Source organism: Xiphophorus maculatus, chromosome 14 (assembly GCF_002775205.1).
Source record: "Xiphophorus maculatus strain JP 163 A chromosome 14, X_maculatus-5.0-male, whole genome shotgun sequence".
NCBI classification, from domain to species: domain Eukaryota; kingdom Metazoa; phylum Chordata; class Actinopteri; order Cyprinodontiformes; family Poeciliidae; genus Xiphophorus; species Xiphophorus maculatus.
In genome coordinates this window covers 16,581,912-16,608,511 of record NC_036456.1, presented here as the reverse complement: position 1 = coordinate 16,608,511, position 26,600 = coordinate 16,581,912, and the positions used below count along the sequence as shown (strand labels likewise).

The 26,600-nt window shown below is 38.6% G+C and overlaps 1 protein-coding gene across 6 annotated transcripts in view; it reads left to right on the top strand.

The window, feature by feature from the left end:
* LOC102216912 (sodium/potassium/calcium exchanger 2-like) overlaps positions 1–26,600 on the top strand; it is a 60,022-nt gene extending 33,422 nt beyond the window's left edge. For 4 of the 6 annotated variants that reach the window (XM_023346352.1, XM_023346351.1, XM_023346355.1 and 1 more), the window contains 7 exons: positions 5,756–5,806; positions 10,493–10,591; positions 13,501–13,583; positions 20,223–20,357; positions 20,443–20,532; positions 20,842–21,008; positions 21,962–26,600. In XM_023346352.1, coding sequence (XP_023202120.1) covers positions 5,756–5,806; positions 10,493–10,591; positions 13,501–13,583; positions 20,223–20,357; positions 20,443–20,532; positions 20,842–21,008; positions 21,962–22,211 — 875 coding nt within the window. In that variant the 3' untranslated portion in view covers positions 22,212–26,600. The remainder of the gene's footprint in view (positions 1–5,755; positions 5,807–10,492; positions 10,592–13,500; positions 13,584–20,222; positions 20,358–20,442; positions 20,533–20,841; positions 21,009–21,961) is intronic. The other 2 variants (XM_023346357.1, XM_023346356.1) reach the window with 1 other exon arrangement.

Genomic DNA, 26,600 nt, shown 5'->3' with positions numbered 1-26,600 from the left:
CTTACCATAGGCACGAAACTCAGATCAATTTTGTGATCCATGTTCGTTTGCAATCTTAAGGACCTGAGGTATATTTTGTCCGGAGCTATCCAGAAATTTGATGGGAATATCAGAATTGAGACAGGAAGTGACAAAGTAAAACACATCCGCTTTGGGGTAAAATATTGCAAAAAAAAAAAAACTGCCAATGTTTGGAGCGCAAAAATGCAGAAAAAATGAAAGAGTGAAACAATGGTTTGCTTAACTTTCTGTTTACTGTCAGACCAGTTTGTTTTTACATTACTGGGATTTCCGGGGTACATACTCTCACGTGAATACTCACTCTGCCTGGTGGTCCGTTGAAAATTCAGATGCAGACGGTGTGCTTTGGGCCTAACCCTCTGTTCTAATTTCAAATTGCTTTAATTGTGTTAAAAAAAATGCTCAAAGTTCAACTTGGGTAGCTGTTTTCTCTCAGCAATAATGCAAATGTGTGTTTTCCCTAAAAGCTTTTCCACTTTTTTAGATAAATAATTGATGTCTTTCTTATGGATCCTATCTTTGAAAAGAAGTTTTGCTCCACTTCATGTAAAGTTGATAACTAATCACATTTCCAGTGTGTTATGTAATTGGGCTCAGCCAGCCATCGCATCATCCGTCAATCCATCGTTCTTGTTATCAAACCACATACCCACACATGCTAGACCTCGCAGCCAGCCTAGACCGCTTGGGTGATATAATCAATGTTAAAAGCCTTTTTGCTTTTGCACAGACTGTGAATCCCCTGACTCTCCAGCCCCCAGCACACAATCTGGACACGTACACACACTCACTCTCACGCTTGGCTCACCCGCGGTTTGGAGGTCACGTCACAAGGACAAGAGTTTGGTTTGTAAACAACAACAAACCTGGCTGTCTTTCCACACTTGCACAGGATGAACACGACGCTGTGTGAAGGCAGTAATTTTGCTTTGAAGTAACTGGGCTCAGTTACAGAATTCGCTTTGCTGTGAATTTAAATAGAAATCATCTAATCAAATGAGATTCAAGCACTTTTCTGTAAGTGCAGCAGAAGAGCGAGGCATGTTGCAGTGAGACATTTTCATCACATTTTCATCTCATTAGACTGATTTTTCAGAACTGCCAAGTCTTCTATGCAGCATGAGATTTTCGCTATAATTTCATCACTAGAGCAGAGCGGCTGCGCGCTCAATATGATAAATATCAGTGATAAGTTTTTGCTGCAACACTTTTCTATGTATAGCATTATCTGCACGTAAAGGAATTTATAGTCTTTTTGCAATGACAATCTTGTGTAGGAAGATTAAGCCAAGTCAAATTATTTCAAGGTTATGAGACTGATTGGTTTTTAATAGATAGTGAGCATCTGTCAAAAACCAATCAGCCTCATAACTTATTGATTTTCAACCAGGAATAGGTGAACTGCTACCTACAGGCTTGTGAACGGGTTCTTGGGAAAAAAAACAACAAAGTCCACAATATTCATGTCAGATTGTAGTCCTCACCTCTGGTCATGAAATATGGATCATGTTCAAAGGAAGAGATAAATGATACTAAGGAGACTGTTACTGTGGCCATACATGCAGTGTTATGTACTCGCTTATGGAACAAGCTTACAAGTCAATTTGTGCAATTCCACTTCTGTCTCTTTCTGAAGGGATGAACAACATCTGCAGCAACAGCTCCTCTGTTTACCAAACTTGTTGGACATGGAGAAGTCTATCAGTTCTGGCTTACGTTTTTGTAATTTCTGGACTCAGCTCAGGTCCTTAATAGTCTGAGCGTCAGAGGGAGGAAACATCACGAGAGCCTATTCAGCCAAACAGAAAAAGATTTTTGTACTCTGATAGATGTGTTACGTTAGACTTAACTGGTTTTAGATTGAAAAGAGATTTAAAAAAATGACAATGAGGTTGTTTAATATCACTTTTACGCATATCATTCTATATTCAATGTTTAACACGTTATTCAATTTCAGAGCTCTCTTATTTTTGAGATTAAACGAAAAAAAGTTTGTTCATGCTAGAGAGATTTTGCTTGTAAAGGCAAACATTCAGTAAACACATTTTTTAGCATAACAATGACAAGGTCACCTGCTTGTCATTTTTTGGAGATCTTGGGAGACGAGCTCCATGGACAAAGCTGCTGTGTTTTTGAGCACTACACTCGTAAAAAAATGGATTAAAACAAAAAACACAAAGTCAGATAAAAACTGTAGGTGAAAGAAATAAAGCTTAATAGGTAAAGAGACTGAAATTTATCGCTAAGTTTAAAACGGCATAATAAAAAGAACATATTAAAAATGGTTTGGCTAAAATAGTTATGAGATATTTCAGGCCTGTTATGGTTAGTCCTCAGTGACCTAGAATAATTTTTGCATCCCTCCTGCTCTTTCTCTCAGACCATTTACAAAGTATAACAACAGCAAATATAATTTAGTCTTTTAAATGTTGTTGATGGGGTTTATGCCATTTTTTTCTCTAAATGCTTATTAACTTTAGGGCATTCTGAGTGCACAGTTCTTTTAAAAGCTGATTATTATAATATTTAGGGCAGTGGGTACACCTCCTATTTCTAAAGGTTTCTCTTGTTATTATATCAGTTTGGTTTGATTTGGCAAGGCCTTATAAGAATTTTCCTGCTTTCTGCCCATTTTTTAAATTATTATTTTCAAAGACATTTGATATTTAGGCTAAGTCTTTTATAGAATAATACATACTTTTTATTTATTTCTACTTAAGCATACATTCACTGCATATATACCTGCACCCAAACTGAAACATGATTAAATGTTCTTCGTGAAGTTGCACTTTGACTTCAAGTTTTTTTCTTTTGTAGAAAAGAAAACCTTTTCGCTTGTGGCGTACTGATGAACTGATGAAACCAGGAGTCTTATGTCGCAGGGAGAAAGATTGCTGGATAGAAAACAAATGAGAGATTATTGAAGGGATGCAGCTGGGAGGGAATCATGTGGCTGAGAAATGAGGGAGGCTGAGCAATAAAAATGACACCAGGAGAACACCGTGAACACAGGAATAACATAAATAATATCTAGTACATATAAATCCACAAGAAACACTAACAAAAGTTAAAGCTTATCCATTTGGGGAGCTGCAAACTTCAGCCAAGCTTGAAAGTTTCTGTTGTGAAACCGGGTCTAGCAGTTTGCAGTTGTTGGTTGAGCGTTGATGGTTCCCATATCAGTTTCCTTTTTGTGAGGGTAATAATTTGGGTTTTCTTCCATCCCCTGACGCATTTGGATATTTTTCTTGTAATTGTGTTATTGTGTTATTTAGAAAGTAGTCTGGATTGCTCAATAAACCTTTCGAACTTGTTTAAATGTGCAGCTCTTCAGAGACTTTCAGTGAAACACTTTAACTATACCATTCTGCTGAGTTACAGTCAATCAAGTGGCAGCTGTCAAACAAACCCTTATTTGTGTCAGCAAATCAACAACGATTGATTTTCACTCAATTGTTGTTAATAATGAGAAATTAATAGGGTTTTCCTTGTGAAAAGACATTTTAGAAACTTTACAACCACAAAAACAAATATTTAAGTCTGTGTGATGCTGTGTTTTTGAATCTTTCAGAGGAGGAGCTCATGGTGTGCTTAAGGATCATTGCATCAGTCTAAGATGGTTGGAGATTCAGAAGCTTCTAGTGGAGAGCAGAACTGAGTGATTGGTTTTTTTTTTGTTATCCAAGGCCAGAGAAAGCAAATCAGTCTAAAGCAATCACTCTATCATTTCAATTTTTGACTGTAGGTGTAAAATCCCTTCTCTGATATGATTGGTTAATTTTACTGCAAATGAAACAAGCTGCACATTTCTACTTTTGTCTTGTGTGTCAACAAAGTATTTTCCCAAAAATCTGGGATCATCAAGATGATATTTTGGAAATGTGACACTGGCCTCTGTGTTCTTAGTGACCAGCAGTGGTTTTTGTCCATTTTGCTTCTTCTGTTGAATCTTGATCACTGACTTTTACCTGTTTTGCACTTAACGCAGTTCTGGGTTCTTTTGTGACATCCTGCATGAATCTCCATTGCTCCCTTAAAGTAGTTTTGGTAGACTAGCACCTTCTTTGACAATTAACCACTGTTTCATGCTTTCTCCATTCGTAGGTAATGGATGACTCTATGATTTGCTGTAGTCCCAAAACCATATAAATGATTTTGTAAACTTTCCCGGACTAATAAATAAATGCCTTTTTTCTGTCCTTGCATTCGTTTTGAAATTCAGAGAATCGTGTTGCTTTTTGAGATTTTTGGCCTACTTCATGTTGTCAGTCAGGTTCTATTTAAGGTATTTCTTAAGTTTTCCTGTGAGGTAGTAATCAGGTATCGCTAATGAAGCAAAAAATGTTGGTAATTCATAACTTTACAGACCCAGGTAGGTTAAAAAAAACTGTTATTCATTTTATATTTTCGCTGGTTATCTTTGTATGATAGCAGAAGTTGCTTGACAAACTTTAATGTGACCAATATGCAAAATCTTGAGAAATCTGTAAGGAGGCATACTTTTTTTTGGCAATGTATGTCTCTTTTTGTGCAGTTCTATGTTGTGTATTTATTCTCTTGCAAAGTATTGGACTAAAACATGACCAATTACAAGGAATATATTTAGTCATCATATTCTCATTAATGTCCTTGTGGTCTAAATTTAACAGGCAGTTCAGGACTAAACATAAGCTACAGCTAGACTCTGTTTTAGATTGTGCTTTCTGCTCAGTGGGAAGTCAAACAGTGAAGCGGTCTGTGTTGTGTATGATAGGGTTTTTATGCTCCTTAGCTTTTGTTTTATTTATATTCAGAACCTTTGCAGTCATGACCACCAGCTGGTAGCGGTGGGATCTCTGTTTTAAGACTCTGCACTGTACATGCCGTTGGTTTGCTGTCTATTAAATGATTTTCTGTCCTAACAGATGTACTCAGGCAGTAGTTTATTCTTGTGTGCATCATCAAATGAGCACACAACCCAAAATGCTGTGCTGGGAGACAAGCGAACATATTTATAGTTGGAACAGAACAGCTCCAAGCTGTGAGATGCTTTTTTCCTTTCTTTTTTTTTTTTTTTTTTACTTCTGAGGCAAAGAGCAACGTGGGAGGCAGGAGCTTGTGTTCTCCTGCTTCACATTCAGCTGTTGCTGCAGATTTGTGTTCCTGGCTAATTCATCATGCAGATGTGCTGACCATCCTGGTCCCTGTGGCACGGAGAACTGCTTCAGTAAGGGAATCAAATTAGCCATTGTGGTTTCATTGTTGAAATAAAACGCTGACTCACGAGGTTTTATTTGGAAAAGGGTCGCATACAGAGGAGAGGAGGACTCATCTTTTTTCTGTGGTTGTTGCATGTTGACCCGATATATTTTACGTCCTCGTTCAGTCTGTTTGTTTTTAATTTACTGTTATAAGTGTCATAATTTCATCCCACTCTTTTTTCATTATTTTTTTTTACATACACTTTCTATCTAAGTACACTCTGCCACTGGGAGGCTCTCCTTCTGACCGAGTCACTGTGAGGGTCCAGAGTATTTTTTATACAATTCAATCTTTGTTTTGCACTTATGCAGCGATGACTCAGAGAGATTTTTCTTCTTTCTGTTTGTCACGTCTTGTGTCTTGTGTGAGTGTTTTGCACAGTACGTGATCTACGTTGAGCCAAGCGGACCTGTGCTGTTCTGTCATGTTCACTATTTCCCTTTTCTTTGTGTGTCCGTTGCCTTACCCTGTGTCTTTTGCTGTGATGTTGTAGAGCTTGGGACTTATGGGAAACTAAAATATTATCACTCAATGACTGAGGAAGGTAAGCCCAAACGTTTTCACTATTTTCCTTGTGTAATTCAGCTGTCGTCATCCCCTCTTGATTTTGTCTCTCTCTTCCTCATCTTCTCATGATGAATCAGCACTCTTCCACCCTCTTTTTGTGTTCTTGCTCGTGACACACATTTTGCATAGTTTTGTTTTTCAGTTTGACAACAATCTCTGAGATTTCACTGACATAAGTGCAAATCATGGTGTCCATGCCATTTTTAAAATTTTCCTTTTAAGTTTGCTTTTTGTTTTTTTATTTAAAGCTTTGTTGTCGCTATCCAAAAAATATATGTGTTTTCCTGTGAGGTGTTTTCGGTTTTTTTTTAGCTGTGTAAAACCAAAGAGTCCTATGTTTTTCACAGTGCTTTGCAAATGTATTCATTTACATTTTGCCATGTTACAACCACAGATTTTAATGTAATTCATTAAGATTTTATTGGACAAACCAACAAAAAAATGTGTTCTTCCTAGTGTAATTCTCTTGCAGCCCTATACTTAGTAGACCATCATTTCAATGCAAATATAGCTACAATCTTTCCTTGTAGAGAGTGAGATGTTTGTCCATTTTTTGTAAAAGACCTCAAATTCAATCAGGCTAAATGCCGATTATCTGTGAACATCACATTTCAAGTCTTGCCACAAATTCTCAGTTGGATTGTAAAGCTTACAGTTGCACAGTAATGTGCAGTATTACTTTTCAGCTAAACCTAAAAGTTACATTTTCAGCAACTCTCCTCTGACCAAAAACTTACTGGCACATTTTTGTTGTGTCCCCTAGAGCAGTGGTGTCAAACTCATTTTCATTTTGGGCCACATCTAGATCCAAGATGTTCTCAAAGGTCTGGCTGTGGAAGAACAAAGTAGATAAAACCATTAAGAAATTTCAAAAATATGAATAAATATCTGTCTCTACATTCAGTGAATTCTTGACACTAAGCAATATTTAAGAACTTTTCACATTGATTAAATTTGGCGGTATACAGATAAAATATGTAAAAAGCGATGGCAGGCTGAGTTTGACAAATGTGCCCTGGAGGTCCTGTGTCAGATTTTTAGACTTTTAATAGTTTTCTTTCAGTCATCTCAAGGCATCAAATCGTTATGCAGATTTGTGCTGTACAGAACAAATAGTCATTTGGTCAGAATTTTCCAAGAGCTGTGGATCTCTTTAGCTCCTCCAGAGTTACTCTACCTCTCTTGGTATTCCTGCTTAATTCGGCCTCTCAGTTTAGAACAATAATCTAATTTAACTCTGCTTCAGATTTCTCTACATTTTCCCTGACCTCTCTGCAGTGTTCCTACACCTCCGTGCTACTGTTTGCTCACGCTAACAAACCTCCCCAGGCTTTCACAGAAGAGCTCAATTTATAGTAAAATTGAATTACATACAGAGGCACTGTAATATTAATAATGAAGATGTAATTCTCAATTGAATTGGTTGTGTTGGATTTCATTTAGGACTAACAGAATAATGGGGCTGAATAAAAAAAAAATATGGCACATTTTATATTTTACTATAAAATGTCAAAATAGCCATAATTATTTATTTTGTAATTATGCAATACTTTCTGTAGGTCAAACAAAAGTATAATAAAAATGAATTAAAGTTTGTAGTTGCAACTGTAAAAAAATGTGGAAAATATCAAAGGCTGTGAATACTTTTGCAAGGAACCGTGATTTAATTCTGTGAATGTACTAAAATATCTGCTTCGCAGCCTGCTAAAACGTCAAGCGGACACATGCACGTTCATGTTCAGACTTCAAGAAACAAGAGATCTGTTTTTTTCCTCCATTGCTCTCGTTCGGTTTCTTTGTTTCTGTAACCCATCTGCGTTGCTGAGAAATACATCATCCACGCCTCAGCGCCCACTTGGAGGGTTCACTTACACCAGCAGCGGGTGCGCACACCTGAGACGTACGTTGCTGAATTTGGCAAACCGGAGTGACTCATCCGCCCGCCGCTTACGTAACGAGTGGAGCTGACAGGGAAGCAGAGCGGCTGTGTCAGAGCCAGGCAGGCGGGGAAGGAATGGGCTTGGTTATTCTCAAAGACTCTTAAATATTCCACAAATTACAGTGCCCCTGTCTGTAGTTTTGGCAAAGTGTAAATAGTTCTTTCAGAATTCATTAATATACAAAAACACACTGAAGCAAGTCTGAAGTTATCGATAACAAGCTAGTCCTGTTTGCCTGTGAGAACATCTTCTTCATATATTTGCAACATCATTAAAAGCCGACGTCTCCATAAACCTTTTTCCATATTTTATTTTCTCTCAGGAAAGAGCTAGATGATCTATGCTAAATGGTAATCTGCTAAATGGTCTATGATTCCATAACACAAGTGAAATAAAAAGATACTAACTGGACGATGAATTGCACTTTGTCCATGGGTAGACCCTCAGTCATCTGCTTTACAGACATGCTCTTCATATTCACTCAACAGGACATTTAAAAGATAGCATCCTTAATAAGAGAGATGTCTTAGCATATTAGCATTAGCTAAAGTTGTTATTAAGCACTGTGGGAGAGATCCAAGACAAAAACTACTGTTGACCAAGACGAACATTTATCATTCCACTTTTTTTTTCTTCCAACAAACATATTGATGAACTCTTTGGAAGGTTTGTAACCCATTACTGGCATAAATGCAAAAAATGTTTTGAAAGCAGCACACCTTCACGCATGGCGGTGGTAGAACCAGTGCTTAATAACCAGGAGTTCTGCTGTTTAGCATGTGAATTTTATGTTCACATATACTTGGGTTATCCTGCAGAACAATGTTGAGAAGCAAACAACAAATCACCTCTGAATGGCTCCAAAATATATTTTTTGAAGGTTTTGGGCAGGTGCTGGGCAAACATTTATCCAATCACTGTTAAGATGAGAAGCTCTCAGTCAGGTTTATTAGAAATCTTGAGCAAGGTGAGATGAAACAAAGAGTCAGAACTGCTCTTTCAGAGAGTCGGCACTGACTCAGAGTTCTTTTTATACCCAAGGAAACATTTTATTCAATAATATTTATAAGACAAGCTAAAAATAAAACAAATAGCTTCTCAACAGGCTCCTGTGAGATTGGACTTCTGTTTGAAACTTGCAGCTCCAGATATAAACTTGGGCAGTTGACCTTAAAAGTGAGACTTCAAGAGAAGTCTATATTTTACGCAGAATAATTCAAATAAAGACGTGACATAAACCCTAAGTTCAGACAGTTATTAACCTTAAAAACCAAAGTTTAACACAGTCATAAGACTTTAGTGCAAAACAGTTATTTTTATAATCTAAGTAAACTCTGAACTGGACTCTGACATATATGCTGTGTCATGCCATTAACGCTTCAGAAACCATCCAATTTCATTGATTTCAAACAATTATGCAAAGAAGATGTCAAAAACTCCTCTGGAACTCCTGATGGTATTCACCTCAGCCAAGGATGGCACAACAAGTTTTTAGATTTGGAGGCATTTTTTTTGTCTCCCGAGCGATCAGATTGGTTGGGACAGCATTCCCCTCCCAAAATCATCTCATGAAAATTGCATTTTGAATTTGCTCGGATTAAAATGAGTCTACTGATCATAAATTTGGTTGGGTTCTCGAGTGTTTTCTGGCAGAAAGCATGTCTCGACGATGATTTCTCACCCACATTTTACACAAATTCACACTCGTTGTCAAACACAAAAGCAACTGAGAATAACCGCCTAAGGTGAGTGATGTCTGGGCTTTCAAACATGTGACGCCGTCTTGTGAAAATGTGGCGCGTGCCGTGTGTGCTTGTGTTGCTGTTTTGGCACGGGGAGGGTGTGAGGGGGTCGTGCTTTGCCAAACAACGACAGACGAGGTGAGAGAAAGATGGATGAGTGACGAGGAAGAGAAGCGATGCAGAGACGAGGAGTGAGAGAGAGAGGAAACGGGAGCAGAGGAGCAGCCAGCAACTTGGGGTTATTAATGATTTTGCCTGAAGGTCACAGACAGTGTCGACATGGCTGGGTGGAGTACATATTGACGCCTTACTGTGTCGAGCACTTACAAATTGGCCGTGCTGTCTGAAATAAAATAAATAAAAAATCTTTTGCATCGATTTCAGTGGTGGAAATCAGGCGTGGGGAGAACAGACACGCAGGGTCTGATATGCAGATATCCAGCTAAACATATACATGAAAGCACATGAAAATTTACTTGTAGGTTTGCTCACTTGAAAACGTCCGTCTCTTGCTAAGCACACAACCTTAAAAATTCAATTTATTGTCGGAAACATGCTCCACAAATTTTGATTCCACTCAGGTTTTTTTTAGGGTGTCTGTATTAGTGTGTTCCGGTTTTTGTTGGGAATGAAACAGGATCTCCATGTTGATGTTGTATTTTTGAAGAACTTTGCTTTGTTTCCTCTTTCCTAAAGCTGATAAAGACTAAATGAGTCTGACCTCCAGAAGACGGATTTCTCTCTCGGCCTCCGTCTAGGATCAAGACATTGCAAATATCAACTATATATGATACTCTGCCTCATACTGACGCCATATTGTTCAAACATATTAGCACTGCTTACCTGTTTGTCCTGTGCTTCCTGAATGTGACCTACAGCTGGTCAAAGTTGACAACGAAGGAGCGAAACTGAGCACATTAGAAGATGCGTTGCTTCGAATTTAATCTCAGTAAGTCTCCTCTTCTGTTTTTGTGCATGCAGGTAAATTTCGTGAGAAGGCATCTATCCTTCACAAGATCGCTAAAAAGAAATGCCAAGTGGAGGACAGCGAGAAGGCCAATGGAGTAGCAAGCCGTGCAGGTAAAAACCTCGGCTGTTGCAAGAAAACACATTAACTCGCTGTCCTTCTGAGAATGTCACTCGGTGATTCAGTGCTCCAAGGAGTATAGTGAGCGAACGTGAAGCTGGAACTAGCTGTACCCAGTCCACTAAAAATCCCATTTACAGATTTTATTGTTACTGAATCGCCCTACTTGCTGGTATATTAAACCAATTGTTGAAGTCCACTGTTGCTTTGTAGGTTGGAATTTAAAACGTTTTGGGACTACCAGTCTAGATGAGGTATTTCTTCAAAATACCTCTGGTGTTTCATTCCTTAAAGTGACTTTTACATGCTGAAAAAAAGAGAATGCAGCCACCTAAAAGTATTTGTGCTAATAGGTCACAAGTAACTGAATGAAATTTCTCAATCTTACTTTCTTTACCTAATTTGGAGAACCTTAATTTGAGTACTTGTGACCTATACTTAAGGATGGCTCACCTGCTCTCTTTTTTAAGTGCAACCTTTAAAACAAACACAGACCACACTAAAAGATTAAAAATCAGCCACTACAGAGATTGTCATTGCAGGGTCGTGAAGATGTGCTCTGGGGTGCATTAAAAATGTAATTCAGTTCCTACTACTCCTGAATTATGTGAAAGTTTGAGTAGATTGTTAATCAGAGAATTAAAATCAGGACTGGTCATGCAGCAAGATGAAACCCCATCATGTCCACACCAGGCCTGTCGCTCTCCAATTAATTATTGTAAAGCTTTTTGTGGGACAGCTGGTACGCACATCCCAGTTCGCCTGTTCTCTGGCTGCAAGTCAAAGGATCTCACCAAATGTCTGCAACTAACAATCCACCATCTCCACACTAACAAATACGGCCCCACGATTAGGCCCCGTTCACAAGGTGATGCATACATGCAGGCGCCCACTAAAATAGGGCTCCTAGTTTGGCAACCGCAGCAGGTGTAGTTAGAACACACACCTCCAAATTGGGCAGTAGGAAGTTGTTGGGGGTTGTGAGTGCTTTAGACAACATTTAAAATGCTTAAAATGACTTCTACACCTTTATTAGAAAACAATGGTAATGATTTTAATATTGTTCAGACAGTCAGAGAATGAAGAAAAGAATATTTTTTTAAATAAATCTCATTTTGAGAATAAACAGCAGGCTTCAGAATTTTGGTGTGATCGACTTCTGTGGAAATAAATGTAAGATTTGTTTTTGTTTTTGACCACCCCAAAACAAAATGTCTTTGGGGTGGCTATACAAACGCTAGTTTATTATTAGTTTACTCTACCTTTTACAAAAATGTGCATGCTCTCTCTGAAACTTTACCCGACTTTATGAGAACTTTGCTAAGATTTCCCCACTGAAATGATTAATGAGATCACAGCCGACGTTAAACAACCGTGACATTACCAAGGACAGCCAAATTGATCGCAAGTGTTGTCTTCAAGCAGTGTTTAAATCAATCACACTCACTGCCAAGAGTAATTCGGGTGTGCTTTATTTCCCCCCTCAAAGCGCACCGAACCAAGGAATAAAAAATAAACACAGGCCGACGGAGGCGCTTTCATGGCTTCGGTGTTGACGGAGCAGGAGAATCAAAGCAACATCAAAAACATAAATGTATGCTAACAGCACTGCATTAACATATTATCCTCTTAATCAACATGCAACACCGCTGGTCATAAGAGCAGTGTCAGGAATCTGATTTGTTAAGTTCAGTCTCAGAAGTATCACCTGGTAATGTGGTGTGCATAATGCAGTAACAGTTCCTTCATATCTCATTTTGATCTGCAAAATCACAATCCACACGTGGGGAAGGGGGAGGGGGGTAGTTGAGGTCATGTGCTGGGATATTGTCATATTAAGTCACATTATCTATCTGAGACTCATCCTAATTGTGTCACAACCACAGTTGGATTAAAGCAATTTCCACAGCAATTACAGTTTTATCATCTGATTACATGCCTTTAGGCTTTCTGTATTTTAGCGAGGGTTGTTAAACAAGTCCAGCCTCCAGTGAAATGGAGTCCTATGAGCCAAAGCAGACGGAATGAAGGTAGTGGCAGTCATGCACATGCCTGTCAGCACACAGAGAGCCGACTTGACTGGAGCCAAGTCTGTGCTTGTTGATTTCTAGTATTTAAGTTTCCACGTTTATTTTTTGAAGCTATTTCTGTTGCAAATTTCAACCGGGGCATTTGATGTGTGCAGGTCAAGGTGTAGTAGAAATTGGAAATCAGAATCTGCAAAACGAACCCTCCTCTCTAATGTGAAGCTTTTGCTACATGTTTACTTAGAGAGGTCAGAGGTGATGAAAAATGTTCAAGATAAAAATTTTATTTTGGGAGGGATTGTAGCTATTATTTTCTGTCCATGGTAAATGTTATATCAGTTTAAAATATCAGGGTTTTTGATAGTTGAATAGAAAAGAAAGTTGTACATTTAAATTACCAGCTGTAAACAACAATAACCCCCCCAATAAACTCTCTATTCTACTCTTCTGTCACATAAAATCTAATGAAGTAAACTGTAAAATAGTAAATAAATGCATAAATAATAAACTAAATATTTACCAACATATGAGTTAAACAACAAAAACTTTAACATAAATTTACAGAGTAGATAACATTTGAATTCAGGAGCTAATATTAAATTAATTAAACTTAAAAATTAAAATTAAGCTTATGAGTCTAGTTCAATAGCACAGCCCTCTGCCAAAGCTTGTATCCTGTATTCTGGGGAAAATGATTCATACTTTAAAAAAACAGAAAGTGTCAGGTGTTGGCTGAATGGTATTTGCGTAATGCTTCTAATGAACAGGTGAAAAGTTAGGAAAAACAATATAACATTACTCCATCCACATTTTTAGCGTGAGCTTCTGTTTTTCCAAAGAACTCAATCATTGATGATCCATGTGTGTTTCCGTAGAAAAAAATCTTCCAAACAGCTCCAGCGTGGAAGTGGAGGTGACCCCACCTATGAACGGAACAGCAGGGCAAGAGGGAGAGACGGTAAGAAACCGTTAAATGCAAACCAGCAACTTTTAGACTCAAGGCTGCACTTTAGGCAGCTGGATCGCTCTTTTGAAAGACAACGGATCTGCGAGACCAGTTCACAGTTACGGAGACATTTATGAATAGTTTATGCCTTTGATTTGTTCCTTTGTTCCTCTGTGAGTGTGAAAAGGTGGCACAGATTATGGCACAGGCCACTGCAGCTGATAATTTCTCAGCATGCACCCCTCCATTTGTGGTCGGACCTGCCAACGACCCGTCGCTTCCCACAGAGTTCTATAACCACAATCCTCGCTCACCTGCGGCTCGCCGCCGCTGGGTGCTCCAGGCGAGACCCCTTTGACGAACAGCCACGCGCAGGAACGAACCTTCAGCAGGTTGTGCTGGCATTAAAAATGGCGGCGGGATGTAGCAACCTGCCGAGCGAGCAGACGGTGCTGGCACAGATGGGCAGCGATTCAAGGTCACATGTTTCGAAGAGAACAGACAACAGATGTGTTGGAATTTCTCCCTTTGTATCAGTAACTGTGAACATGAGCTAAACCACGAGGCAGTTTCAAACTTGGGGAAATCTTAGTCGCCTGGATTGACTTATTCATGTTTTTGGCATGAGACAGAAAATGATAATAAAATATATTGGAGTTCCAGATAATAACATTAAAAGATCATGCCATGAATCCAGGGGGGAATTTTACTGCCTCAATCCCTCAAGATTTAGAGCTTACATTTTAAATCAGAAAGCAGGATTTCATCTCTCTCGAAACTTGCAATGCTTGGACTCAAAACTTTTATGCAAAATTGATAGCATATCTGCGTTCATTATAGTCAATATCTACTAAACTCATCTTAAACACATGCTCCTCTTTTTTTAAAATACTGTTTTAGACTACATTTCATATAGCAAAAATGTTTTAGCCTGGCACCCATGTTGATGATAAAGCCAGTTAAAATAGATAGATTTTTTTTTTTTTTGCTAGGTTTAAATATGTTGGTTTAACTCACCTGATTCAGGGCAGCGTGGCTTTAGAGTCACAGTTAAAAAACACTTCAATGTAATGGAAAGACTTTATATGCTACAGATATTTTCAGTTATTTCTTACTGCAAACTTCATCCGTAACATATTTTAATGTAGGTTGCATTTTCTGTTGACTCTGATATAGCTTGACTGAATTTTGGTCTAAATAACTTATTTCCATAAGAGCCCAGGTGAACACTTTATGTACTATATTGGCACCTTTGTAAAATAAATTAATAATCTCAATGGACTTCTCTCCCAGAAACAGGTGGAATTTAGGCTTTTTATTTGTTTGCAACCTAAAAAGTGGGCAGATAAGCAGACAGCTTGGTTAATATGCCCCACTGTCTTTTTTTTTAACTACAAGATGTTGAACAAAAAATAAAAAGACATAGCAAGCAACACCAAAACTCACTGGGACAAAAATCCCCTGGCCTATACTACTGTTAACCCTCCTATATTCTGTTCCAGTATTTTCTACACACAAGGAATAAGAACGATTGAGGACAAAAACAGGAATGTTAGCAAGATAAACTGTAGTTAAAAACAACTTCAAAAATTGGATTCCGAGTTATGCCATATTAAAGTATTCCAACTATAAAGGGGTCATAGGTACGGCTAGATAAACAGGATCTGCTTCATACTCATGGTATTTACTACGATTACTGTCTTATATAACTCTCATCAACTGTTGTCTAGACAATAAATCAACATCATTTTACCTCAATTCTGAATAATAACTAACTATGTTAATATTCTTTCTATTTCAGTAAGATGACCTTGTGTTTCAGAGTATTTTTAAAGCATGTAAACTGATTAGCAGCTTTACATAAACTGGTTTCAGTAATACCCTCAGGTAAAATTCCACATTTTATTTATCCTCTTTTGAATTATTTCAGTCAAGTACTGTTTTGAAGTGTAAAATATTATTGTTCTTTGCATGAAACGTGGCTACTGTACTGGTTTGGGAGACAGTTTTCTATTCTTGTGGAGACTAAAAATGCCAACTGGTGTGGGAGTCGCACTGAAGGATATCAGAGTACAAAACACGGTCATGTCTGTATCGATCTACTGCACTGCAAGTTATATTCACATTCTCCAGTAACGCTTTGGGTTAAAAATAGTAATAGAAAAAAAAACAAACAGCCCTCTAGCTGTAAAAATATCTGCTTCTGTTAAAGAGAAAACAATCCCTCATCTTTCCGAATCACATAAAAGCCTCAGATTTAATTCCAAAGATGATTCCCTCAGGACTGGAGCGGTGAAGACTCCTTATTTGTGTGCATGTACAAGAGCATTTCTCAGGTGGTGACTCACTGCCTTTGATAGACCTGGATGGTTATTGGCACGCCTAATTCTTACTTGCTGCTATTTTTAGACATCTGTCCCACAGTGCACCCGTCTGTGTCACCCAGGAAGTTACTGGAACCTGCTCACGCCATCATGTGCCACCAGAGGCCCCGTCGTACTGATTGTTCCATTCCTCCTCTGAAGCCTTGGCAACAAGGAATAAGGGGATTGTTAAGGTCAAATTCAAACCTGTAGCAGACATGTTGCGCAGTTTCTTAATAAAACTCTTAGAGACAAATTTCTGCTATAACATACCGACATGTTTCCGACAATATAAGAAGATAAATGGGATCGAGAGTATGACTCACAGCAAAATCTCGTTCTATGTTTTGGATTTCTGACTGTCTTGATCACAAAGCAAAGAAGTTTGAGCATCCTGTGACTCGTCACATAAAAGCAATTCAGAGAAGTCCATGCAGCGTGTGTCATGACAGGATTTAATGCTAGATTTGCTTTTCCCTTTGAAGAAAATGAGGAGAATTTCATGTCTAAATGAAACATGTAAAAAACAAAACATCCAAGCCTTGATGAATGCTGTGAGAAAATGACTAAAAGTGTTGAAGTAAATCTGTTTTTACATAAATTGACATAAAAAAAAAAAAAACATTTCTGGTATCTCACCTTAATCCCACATAAGTACAGTATGTGCGTTCTGCAGAAAGGTCACTATATTTTGCCCGTTTCTTGTTACCTACAAGCTGAATCAACAAATACATCAGGTCTGATGGCTTACTTGCACTTTCTTTGAACAATTTTAGCCCGAGTAATGTTGGTCTAACGCCAGGTGCCAAGAGCAAACGCTCACCTCCAGAAGAAAAAAGAAAAAGAAAAAAAAAACACATTAGCCAAATGTCAGGCCACCCCTTGCATCTCTGTGGTGTCTGATAAAAGTCAGTCCCTTTAAGCACAGAGTTGGCAGTGTTACCAACTGAGGCACCACAAGGCAGGAAAGGCCCCCGAGGGGCTGGCATTTCAGAACCAGGCTAGAGTCGGGGGCACGAGCAACATGGGATGCTTTAGCTCACAAAGCATGTTAAGCAATAAATCCAAAAATATTTACGTTTGACAGGTAAAAGATGAAATTTGCAATGATTTGTAAAACCTGCAAGAGATGGCTGATTAGCACCCCTGGTAAGCTATCGGAATAAGTTCAACATTTATTGCAGTACCATAATCTCAAGCAGATATTTTTATTTTACTTTTTATTTTTAGAAAAACTATTCTCCATTTGAGTACATTTATTAAATTTTTTAAAAAATCCCTAATAAAAAATACCAGTTTTTTCTTTCTTTCTTTTTTTTTTTTTTGGTTGTTTGTTGATCAAGTCAAAAATCCCACACTTGCTGGTAAAGACTAGTTCTTTCATGGTGAGCAGAGGTGTCAAAACATCTGGAGAGAAATGGCTTAAAAAAAACATCTTCAATTTATTCAATTTATCTTTATTTATAAAGAGACTTATTAGGAGAAGTAGATTTTTGTTCAGCCATTTATCCTTTTTTTAATCTTAAGATTTTATGAGGAAGTTCTCTGTACTTTTTTTTATAGCTAATTAGTGAGGTTCTGAAAATAATGAATTGTTTTTGTTGCATCTAACGATGAAGGTGCTTACTCATGGGAGCAGCTGGTGGAGTTTTCTGAAGAACTAAAAAAAAACAAACAAAAGATGCTATGAAACATGGAGCATGAGCAAAACAGAGAACAAGATGGTTTAAATTTCAAACTTCACTTCATCCATCTTTGTCTGTGGCAAAATAAGGAATAAGTAGAAAAATTAGGAATTAATTGTTGTTTACTCCAAGTGTTCCTGGAGTTTAATCTGAATATTATTGAAAACTGACCAAATCTTCTACATTGGTGCATTAAAGTTGCCTGAAAAACTCCATCCCAATTCCGGTGGACTTGAGACGGATGCTTCTCTCTTTGCGTCTGTGGTCAACGTATTTCAGTTATTTTCTGTCTTTTATCTTCTCCTCCTAAATAATCTTCCATGCAGTAATATAAAATTCCCTTTGGGGATTATTTAGCACTTATTAAATTCAATCCAGACAACAATGCAGCCATCTGGATATGGAGAAGAGGTAGAGATGTGGATGCAGAACAGGAGAGAAGCGAGCGCTGCCTTTTGTTAGGCAGCTCTGATTACCAAGGTTACCGAGCGATGCTTAGCAGCTGTAGCTGTCACAGCAGGACGAACGTCACATGATTCATGATTAATGCTAAAGCCTTTTCCTTTTTCAAAGATTGCTGCTTTGCTCTGATGGTATGCAGAGCAGATCTAATTGAGAATGTTAAGGATTTCTTGAAGTAATTACAAACCACAATGCAGCAGCTGTTATCAGCAGGTGTTTTACTGTACATCCGGCTTCTTGTTGTTTTTATGCCTCGCCAACGTCATTCACACAAGGGCAAAGAACAAGCTCTAGGTCATCCACGTGTGCATGTGCGAACCCTCTCTCCGCTCGTCCCCGTGGTCCATTATCATCTCCTGTAATTGGATTCAAAGGAGAAGAGACAAATATCTGCTGCCAGAAGTGTCTACTGCTGCACCACTTCAGTTCAGAGGCAAGGCGAGCCTGTCAGTTAATAGAAAATATGATTTAGCTGCGGGGATGTTTCGTGGTAATCACCGACTCTCTGTGACTTACTTGGCATTCTGCCAGCGGGTCCGGTCAGACCCCCAGGGGTCGGGGCTTCAAGGCCGACATCAGCAGTCAACGCTGGTGAGTCCCGCTGCTGAAAGAGAGCCTGTTGAGCGCAATCACCCAAATCGGTCATCAGGTTTGTGCGTCTTAAAAGGGTAGATCGGGATTGTTGAAGAGAAGTTTTAGGTTAGAAACATTTCACATGTGAGCCGCAAGATTCCTCTAATGGCGTATTATTTATTTTTATTTTTATTATTCCTTTATTTAATCAGGTAAACCCCGTTGAGATCTAGATCTCATTTTCAAGGGGGACCTGAAACAAACTTCACTCCCCGTCGGGGAATCGAACCCCGGTCTCCCGCGTGATAGGCGGGGATTATTAGTTGGTCGGAAGCTCAAGACTGTAGCTTGTCCAAGGGAAGCCAATACCCATGCAAACTTGCATCATGTTAAAGCAAATCAAAATTCAAAAATATCACATTTGTCCAAACAGTGTTTTAAAATGGCTAAGTTTGCATTAGGCAGCTATTTGTGCACCAATTGAAGATAATTTATACAGGAAATAGAGTTTGGAGATGCACCACTAATGATTTACCAGTGTAAAACTGGAACATGTAAAGCAAACTAAAACACACAAAGCATTTCTTTTCAGAGTAACTTGTGTAATGTGACCAAATCATAGAAAAAAGCAAAAATATTAAAGATGTTTAAGTTGTTCATTATTGATTTTGACACTTCCTTACCTCACTATGAAAATAATGTGGAGGTATTGTTCATCTTTGGCTCAGTGTCTGCTACTCTTATTAGTGGTACATTAAACAAACTATTTTGCAATAAAAAAGAATTTAGCAGAGTAAGTCAAATGTACATTTTAGTGCCACTTTTACCTGGAAAGACCAAGGTCTATTGGGCTCCAAGAAGAACTTGTCATTCACAATATGGCCGACACACGGTTCTACCAAGGCAGTCTTCTTCAGACACTTTTCTGTTTTGTTTTCAGCTTGTCTTTGACATAACAGGATATTTGGTTGTGTGCCGCCGTAATTATCTTCACCTTGTTTGTAGTTAACTAATCAATGCAACAGTTATGACAGGTTAAAATGCCAGTAGAGTGTCTTCTCCAGGCAGGATGTTAACTGTTAATAACCTTTCCACTGAACCTTTCTTTGAAAACCCTGAGCTGTCCATCAAAGGTAAGCAAAGGCACGCGGGCTCCCAAGTCGTGCTGCTCCCGCAGACCTCTGCGCGTTGTCGTGCTGCTGCCTTCCTCTTTGTGATGGTTGCTATGGGAAGTTGCATCCTGATGAGACTATTTATCAAGCTGAAGGACTATAGTGGATTTTTTTTCCATCACCCTTTAATGCACAGGCAAAAAGTATGACTCAGCCCATTAGGTTATTTTCTTCGTGTTTGGCTGCTAATTATTTCCAAATGGTGGACTGAATTATGTGGACACCGGCATGGCAGCAATACTTGACAGCCTGAGACTGAAAACAAACAAACAGACAAAAAAAATGCAACATGTTTTAACGTGTGTAAAGGGTGTTTTTATTCAAGTTTATATATATGACTACAGCTGTTTCATTTTGATTTTTTTTTCTTCTTCATCTTGTGACATCTGCTGTCAGGCTGAAGATGAGGAAGAGGAGGACCAGCCTCTGAGCCTGTCCTGGCCCGAATCCAATCGCAAGCGCTTCACCTACCTCTTTATCATGCCCATCGTCCTCCCCCTGTGGCTGACTCTTCCTGACGTCAGGAAAACGGTGACTTTCCAAAACTTTTTCCAAGAACGTCTCCTCTCTTCTAGACAAGATTTATTCACCTTTTCTTTTTCTTTTTCCTTTTCAGTCGTCAAAAAAGTTCTTCCCTGTTACATTCCTGGGGGCCATCTGCTGGATTGCAGGATTCTCCTATCTAATGGTGTGGTGGGCTCACCAGGTATACGCAGCACATCAAGTTTTGATTTGAAAGTATCAGTGCAGCAACACAAAAAATGCCTTTCAGTAAGCATAATCCCTATCTAGTAAACAAGACTCTTTGTCTTTTCCCCCTTTTCTACATCCTTTACATTTGATTTAACATCGTTACAGCCGTAGCTTTCAAAACGTAGCTGACTATCTGAGTTTTGTCACTGCCATAAGCGCCGAAGCATCACAAGGAAATTAAAAATAGCTTCAACAAAAGATGAGGTTGTATTTACCCTGAAGCTTTTTTTTTCTTTTCTTTTTTTTTTTTTTCTCTTTGCAGGTTGGCGAGACCATTGGGATTACAGAGGAGATTATGGGTCTGACTATATTAGCAGCTGGAACCTCTATCCCTGACCTCATCACCAGTGTCATTGTGGCACGCAAGGGGCTGGGCGATATGGCTGTATCCAGCTCTGTGGGCTCCAACATCTTCGACATCACTGTTGGGTACGTCATATCTGAGAGTTTTAAGCCTGTGCTCAACTTTTGGCTGTGTGAACCTTGAAGTAAAATGCGGTAACGATGAATCTGTCCCCACGATCCTCTCTGAGATGCAATTTTATTTGAACAAAATAGATTTTTGTATTTAAAACAATTATCTCCTCACGTCACTCTGAAAAGAGATAAATTATTTCATTTTATTGTATTGCATCTGGTCATAGCAGCCTGTTCTTGGAAAAGAAAACTAGCGAAACCAGTCATATAGAATGCAGGCTCTTATCCTCAGTGAAATATATTTAGAAGCTAAGTGGTTTTAAAAATTTGTTGTGATTCTTCAGGATTTGATCTGAAAGATCAACACCAGACAGCAAATTACTGTGAAGTGGAAGGAAAATGACACATGATTTTGAGCATTTTTATGCAAATAGAATCTGAAAGGTTTGGTTCACATCTGAATTCAGAGCCTCCAATCTGCTTTGTAGAACCGCCTTCCTCTGCAATTATTGCTGCTTTCTATCAGCTTCTCACATTTAGAGATGGACATGCTTGCCCAATATTCATTTAGGCAAAATAGTCCAAGCTCAGTCAGACTGGATGCAGAGCATATTTAAAGACCAATCTATGCAGTTTTGCCACAGATTTTGTACTGGACTTTGATTGGACCATCCAGACACAAATTATGCTTTGATCTAAATCTGTGTGTACTGAGTTGCTACCCTGGATTTTATTTTGGGATATTACAGTAAAGCGGGCTCAATGCAAATGTACACCACGCTTTTCAGATTTTTATCTGTAAAAGATGTGGTGAACCGTATGCCATTCTCTTCCCACTTCACAGTTATGTACATGAGCTCTTCGTGATTGTAAAGTGGCAACATTCGAAAAAGGATTATGGGATTTGAATGCGAATCGTTCGTTCGTGCAGTTGTTTTTTCAACAACATGTTCGTACCTTTGCAGACTGCCGTTTCCCTGGCTACTGTGGTCCATGTTCCGCGGCTTCATCCCGGTGCAGGTCAGCTCCAACGGCCTCTTCTGCGCCATCGTGCTCCTCTTCCTCATGCTCCTCTTCGTCATCATCTCCATCGCTGCGTGCAAGTGGCGAATGAGCAAGCTTTTGGGCTTCATCATGTTCATGCTGTACTTCGTCTTCCTGGTTGTCAGCGTCATGCTGGAGGACAGGGTGATCAGCTGCCCCGTGTCCGTCTGATAGGCCCGCCGGGGAGCTGCCCTCTCCTCACCCACCTCGTCACCATCCAACAACCATCCATACAGCCTGCCGTCGATCTCACCTGACCCTCATAATCCTTTACACCACAAGAGCCACGTGAGGAGTAAAGAAAAACGGGACGAAACATGGAATCTGCAAACAATTTTGGCCCACAGGGAGGGGTGGAGGAGGGAGTGTGATGAGGTTTTATCTAGAAAAGATTTTGTGGATAATCTTTTTGAGGAGGGGCGCGAGCCAAGCAAAAGGTATTATGCATGCAATTGGGCTCACTGGAGGAACTGGATTCAAGTCGTCGCCTGACAGGTTGGAGTAGCAGCATGTTCACATTTTTAACAGCAAAAACGCCACGACTTGAGCAGCAACTGTGAGCACATTTGAACGGACAAGCTCGCTCAGCAGGCCGAAACAAATGTTGGATGCAGATGAATTTATTTATGAGGACATGGCAGACTCTGCGGATGAGTGTTTCGCTCCAAAGCCGATGGTATCGAGACTCTCGTGTGAGATTTCTGCAGACAAACTTTTCCTCCTTTTTTGTTCTTTTCTTTTTCTTTTTTTTTGCGGATCCATCTGTGCTCGGTCTTTATGACACGTTTCAGCCTTCATCCTGTCCTGCCAATTGTCGTCGACACATTTCCACTGAGCTTTTTTTTTTTTTTGGCTCCATAGAAGTAGCAGTAGGTTTACAGTAACAGTATTATTCGACGTGAAGCCATCTTAACAGTCTGCTTCTCTTCTTCTCTCGCTGATTGTACAGAATCCTCCATGCTTCACATGTACCGATTAAAAAAAAAGTTTAAAAAAAGCCTGACTGAGGTGTAGAGACTAGCCTTCAAATATCTCACACAGTTTGGAAGAAATGCATGAGTACATAGGCTCAATACACTTAAATACCTAAATACCTAGAAGTACCACATCAAAAAGATGTTTACCATGTTTAAGCATCATGGTTGGCTTAGATTAGTCAATGTGTAGTGCTTTGTTCACCATAAAACTTGCCTCAAGTCACCTAATCAAACCGTTTGAGGTACAAGTAACAAGGCATAAACTGCATGGGGAAAAAAAAACACCCTTCAGGGTGAGAAAATAACTAACATTAAGAAAGTTGTATACAAAAAAAAACGTACTTTTGTTTTTAACTACTTTTTTGCAAATCAAGACTCAATCTCTATGTATGGTCAACGATATCTATCAAGCTGTCTATCAAACCATTTTCTCTCTAATCAAAGGTGCTTTTGTGTGCATGTGTGCAAATGTGCATTTGGAGTCACCACACTGAAATTTACTCACCTATAGAGGCATTTTGCATAATGTACTCACACCGATTTGTCTCTCTTTCAGCTACGTAGAATGTGGAAAACTCACAGACTTTATAGCAATATACCACATGTCGTCTTTGAGAGTGTAATCGCTCCATGCATGTTTTGCTAATTTGGGATTTTCTTATCAGACGCCATCAATGGAAGATGAGCAACAATAAGCGGTACACTGATTTTCGTTTTAAAATGTGACATATTAAATTGGAAAAGACTCGTCTTTTTTTTCCTTCTTCTTTTTTGGGCTCAAAAACAGATGAGAGGAAATCAATATGTTTGCTTGATTTTACTGAATAACAATGCATAAAATTGTAGTTAAAAATAAATGTTGACACTTCCACTTGAGGTAGTAGCATAATTTTAGATGTGTTTATTTTCTTCCTTTTTATATCTGTTTAGTTGTGGAAACAACACATGGGACACCATTGGGGTGTGCAGAGGAAACAGCACCTCCTACAGTCACAGGATCACAAAAAACAGATGCTATTAGTGGCTAAATCTAATTTCACCACTTGTAGCTCCTTCTTAGGACCTCTCATTTGTTTGCATGGAGTAAGGCGAGGATTAGGTATTAAAAAATTGGCTACAGTATATAAAAAACAAAAAATATATATATTTTTCAATGTAAATTATTTTACCATCACAACAACCACTGTTTTAAATATAGTGCTACAAGAATAATGACACACAAACAACACAAATGTCTAGTTCATTGATTTCTCATGTGTTACCAAACTGGAAATCCAGTTTTATTATAATGAATTATACCTGCAGTCAGATAATCATCAGTATACTTCACGTATACAAGATTTGTGTTGTTAAAGTTTGCAATGTTAGAATAAGCTATGCACCACATAGATTTTTTTTAATGTTATAAACACATTTAAAATGCATTGTAGCAGATTTATTTTAAATTTTTTTATTCCTTAACTAGGATTAAAAAAAAATAGTGAATTCAGACACAAGATTATCTGTTGTACACATAAAGGCCTCTTAAATAATGTACCGTTAAGCCCAGAATTATTCATGCCCCTGTAATATTTACGTCAAAGTAATCTTTTATTTTGACCAACTTAAAAAATAGCTTCAACCTCGTAGACTACCAGAGCTCAACGCCAAAGATAAATTGACTAAATCCCAGAGGAAAAAAGCTGATCAGCAGTTATAATAAGGAGTTCCTACTGATTATTGTAACGGGTATAAACATTGGATACCTGCCACTTCTATAATATGAAAATAAAAACGTTTTCTGAAAACGACAGCTCTTGATAATGATTTTTTAAACATTTAGAAGATTCACCCAGTCACACAAACATACACTCTTTCATACACCATCACACACATCAGTAGGAAACTTGGGGTTAAGTGCCTTGCCCAGGGGCACATCGACATGCGATGGGGACAAGCTGGAATCCAACCCACAAATTTCTGATAGCCAAGTTGATGACTCTACCCACTGAGCACCAGTCACTTTCATTTCTCTGCTAGATGATTTTCTTTTAATCATTTTAAATGTGAAAAATTACTTTAATTTTGACCACAAAACCAAGGAATTTTGGCTCATATTTCAGATTTACATTTAGTGTTTTCAAGCAAAAATCAAGTAATGGCCGCTTTTTGTTCTTCATTGCTGGTGTCCGATGAGAGCGTCGATTATCAGAACATGCTTGGAGACTAATCCCTCCCATTCGTCTGTCCCTCTCTGTCCTCCCTACCCGCAGGAGGTAAAGTGGGCAACCAGTTCTCCTCCTCCCCGCGCCTTTTACCTCAGCCTCTGCACAGCCGCGTCGTAGGAGTTAACTGTAAAATAGTAGTATGTATAGATTCACCGAATGTGTGAGGAAGCATGCATGCGAGGAACCCTGGCTGGTCACCCCAGCGCAGCTTATTACCACCAAATTTTATGCATTTGTTTGCAGAGGAACATTAAGAAATTCAATGCTTTTTCTTTTTTCTTTTGTAAATAACTTTTTTCTTTCCTTTTTTAAAAAACAAAACAAAACAAAACAAAAAAAGTTGCACACATACATTTAACTCACTACTTTTGCTTTGATGTTCTGGAAGCTATGAGGAATGTTGCAGGGAACCCTTTAGTAGCACCACTGAGAGAAAGCAAACACCGAACTCGCATAAACAAACAGTAAACATGCCCATTCTGGTTCTGTTAAGGAAAAGAGGGCTCTAAAGACCACATTGCCTCCTCTAATTCAACTAATTTACACTGCCACTCTATTTTTATTTCATTTTATTTTTTTAGTATATGCACAATACAAATCTAAATCATAACAATAGATATTGTAAGCCATTCTTTCACCATTCAGTTCGGAAGAGTCAATTTACAGTATGGTCTCGGCAGTGACTCGTGTGCTTTTGTGCACATTTTCCATGAAAAGCCTCCGTCAGCGCCCACACACACCGTTTGATCCGATCTCACTTCAGATTCTTTTCACACCCCTTCTTCAAAGGAACCCTTTAGGAAATATCAGATTTTTTTACGTGCTCTTGCTGAGACTTTGCGCACAGTAGAAATAGGGTCTGCTTGGCAGGAAATGCTGAAAAATGTGGGGGAAATGAATCCAGCGGACATCTCCTTCCGTTTGTCTTCGCTTTAACTCTTAGAGTAAGTCTCACTTTCAAAGTAGAATGAAAACCAATGTGGATATTACCCAAGGTATCTCACTGCAACCTGTTCTGATGAGACATTTGAATGTAACAACAGGTAAGATTTTCCAAAGCACGTCAAGATGATTTTCACATTTTATTTTTTTAGCGGATGAAGAGAAAAAAAAAAATTATCTATCACATGAGCTTTGAATTGATTCTGGTTCAAAAGGGTAAGCGACCTCGAAAGTTAGCAACCAACGAGCATTCTTGCACTTGTAAAATGTTTTATTTTCTTGGTGTTGATCTCAAATGTATTTAACATGTACATATGCTGTAAACGGAAACAAATTATCCATATAATCTATATGTGTACAAGAAATATGTCTCTTTATGTAAAAAAACACAAAGTATAATATAATGAAAACAAATAAATATGCTAATTCAAATA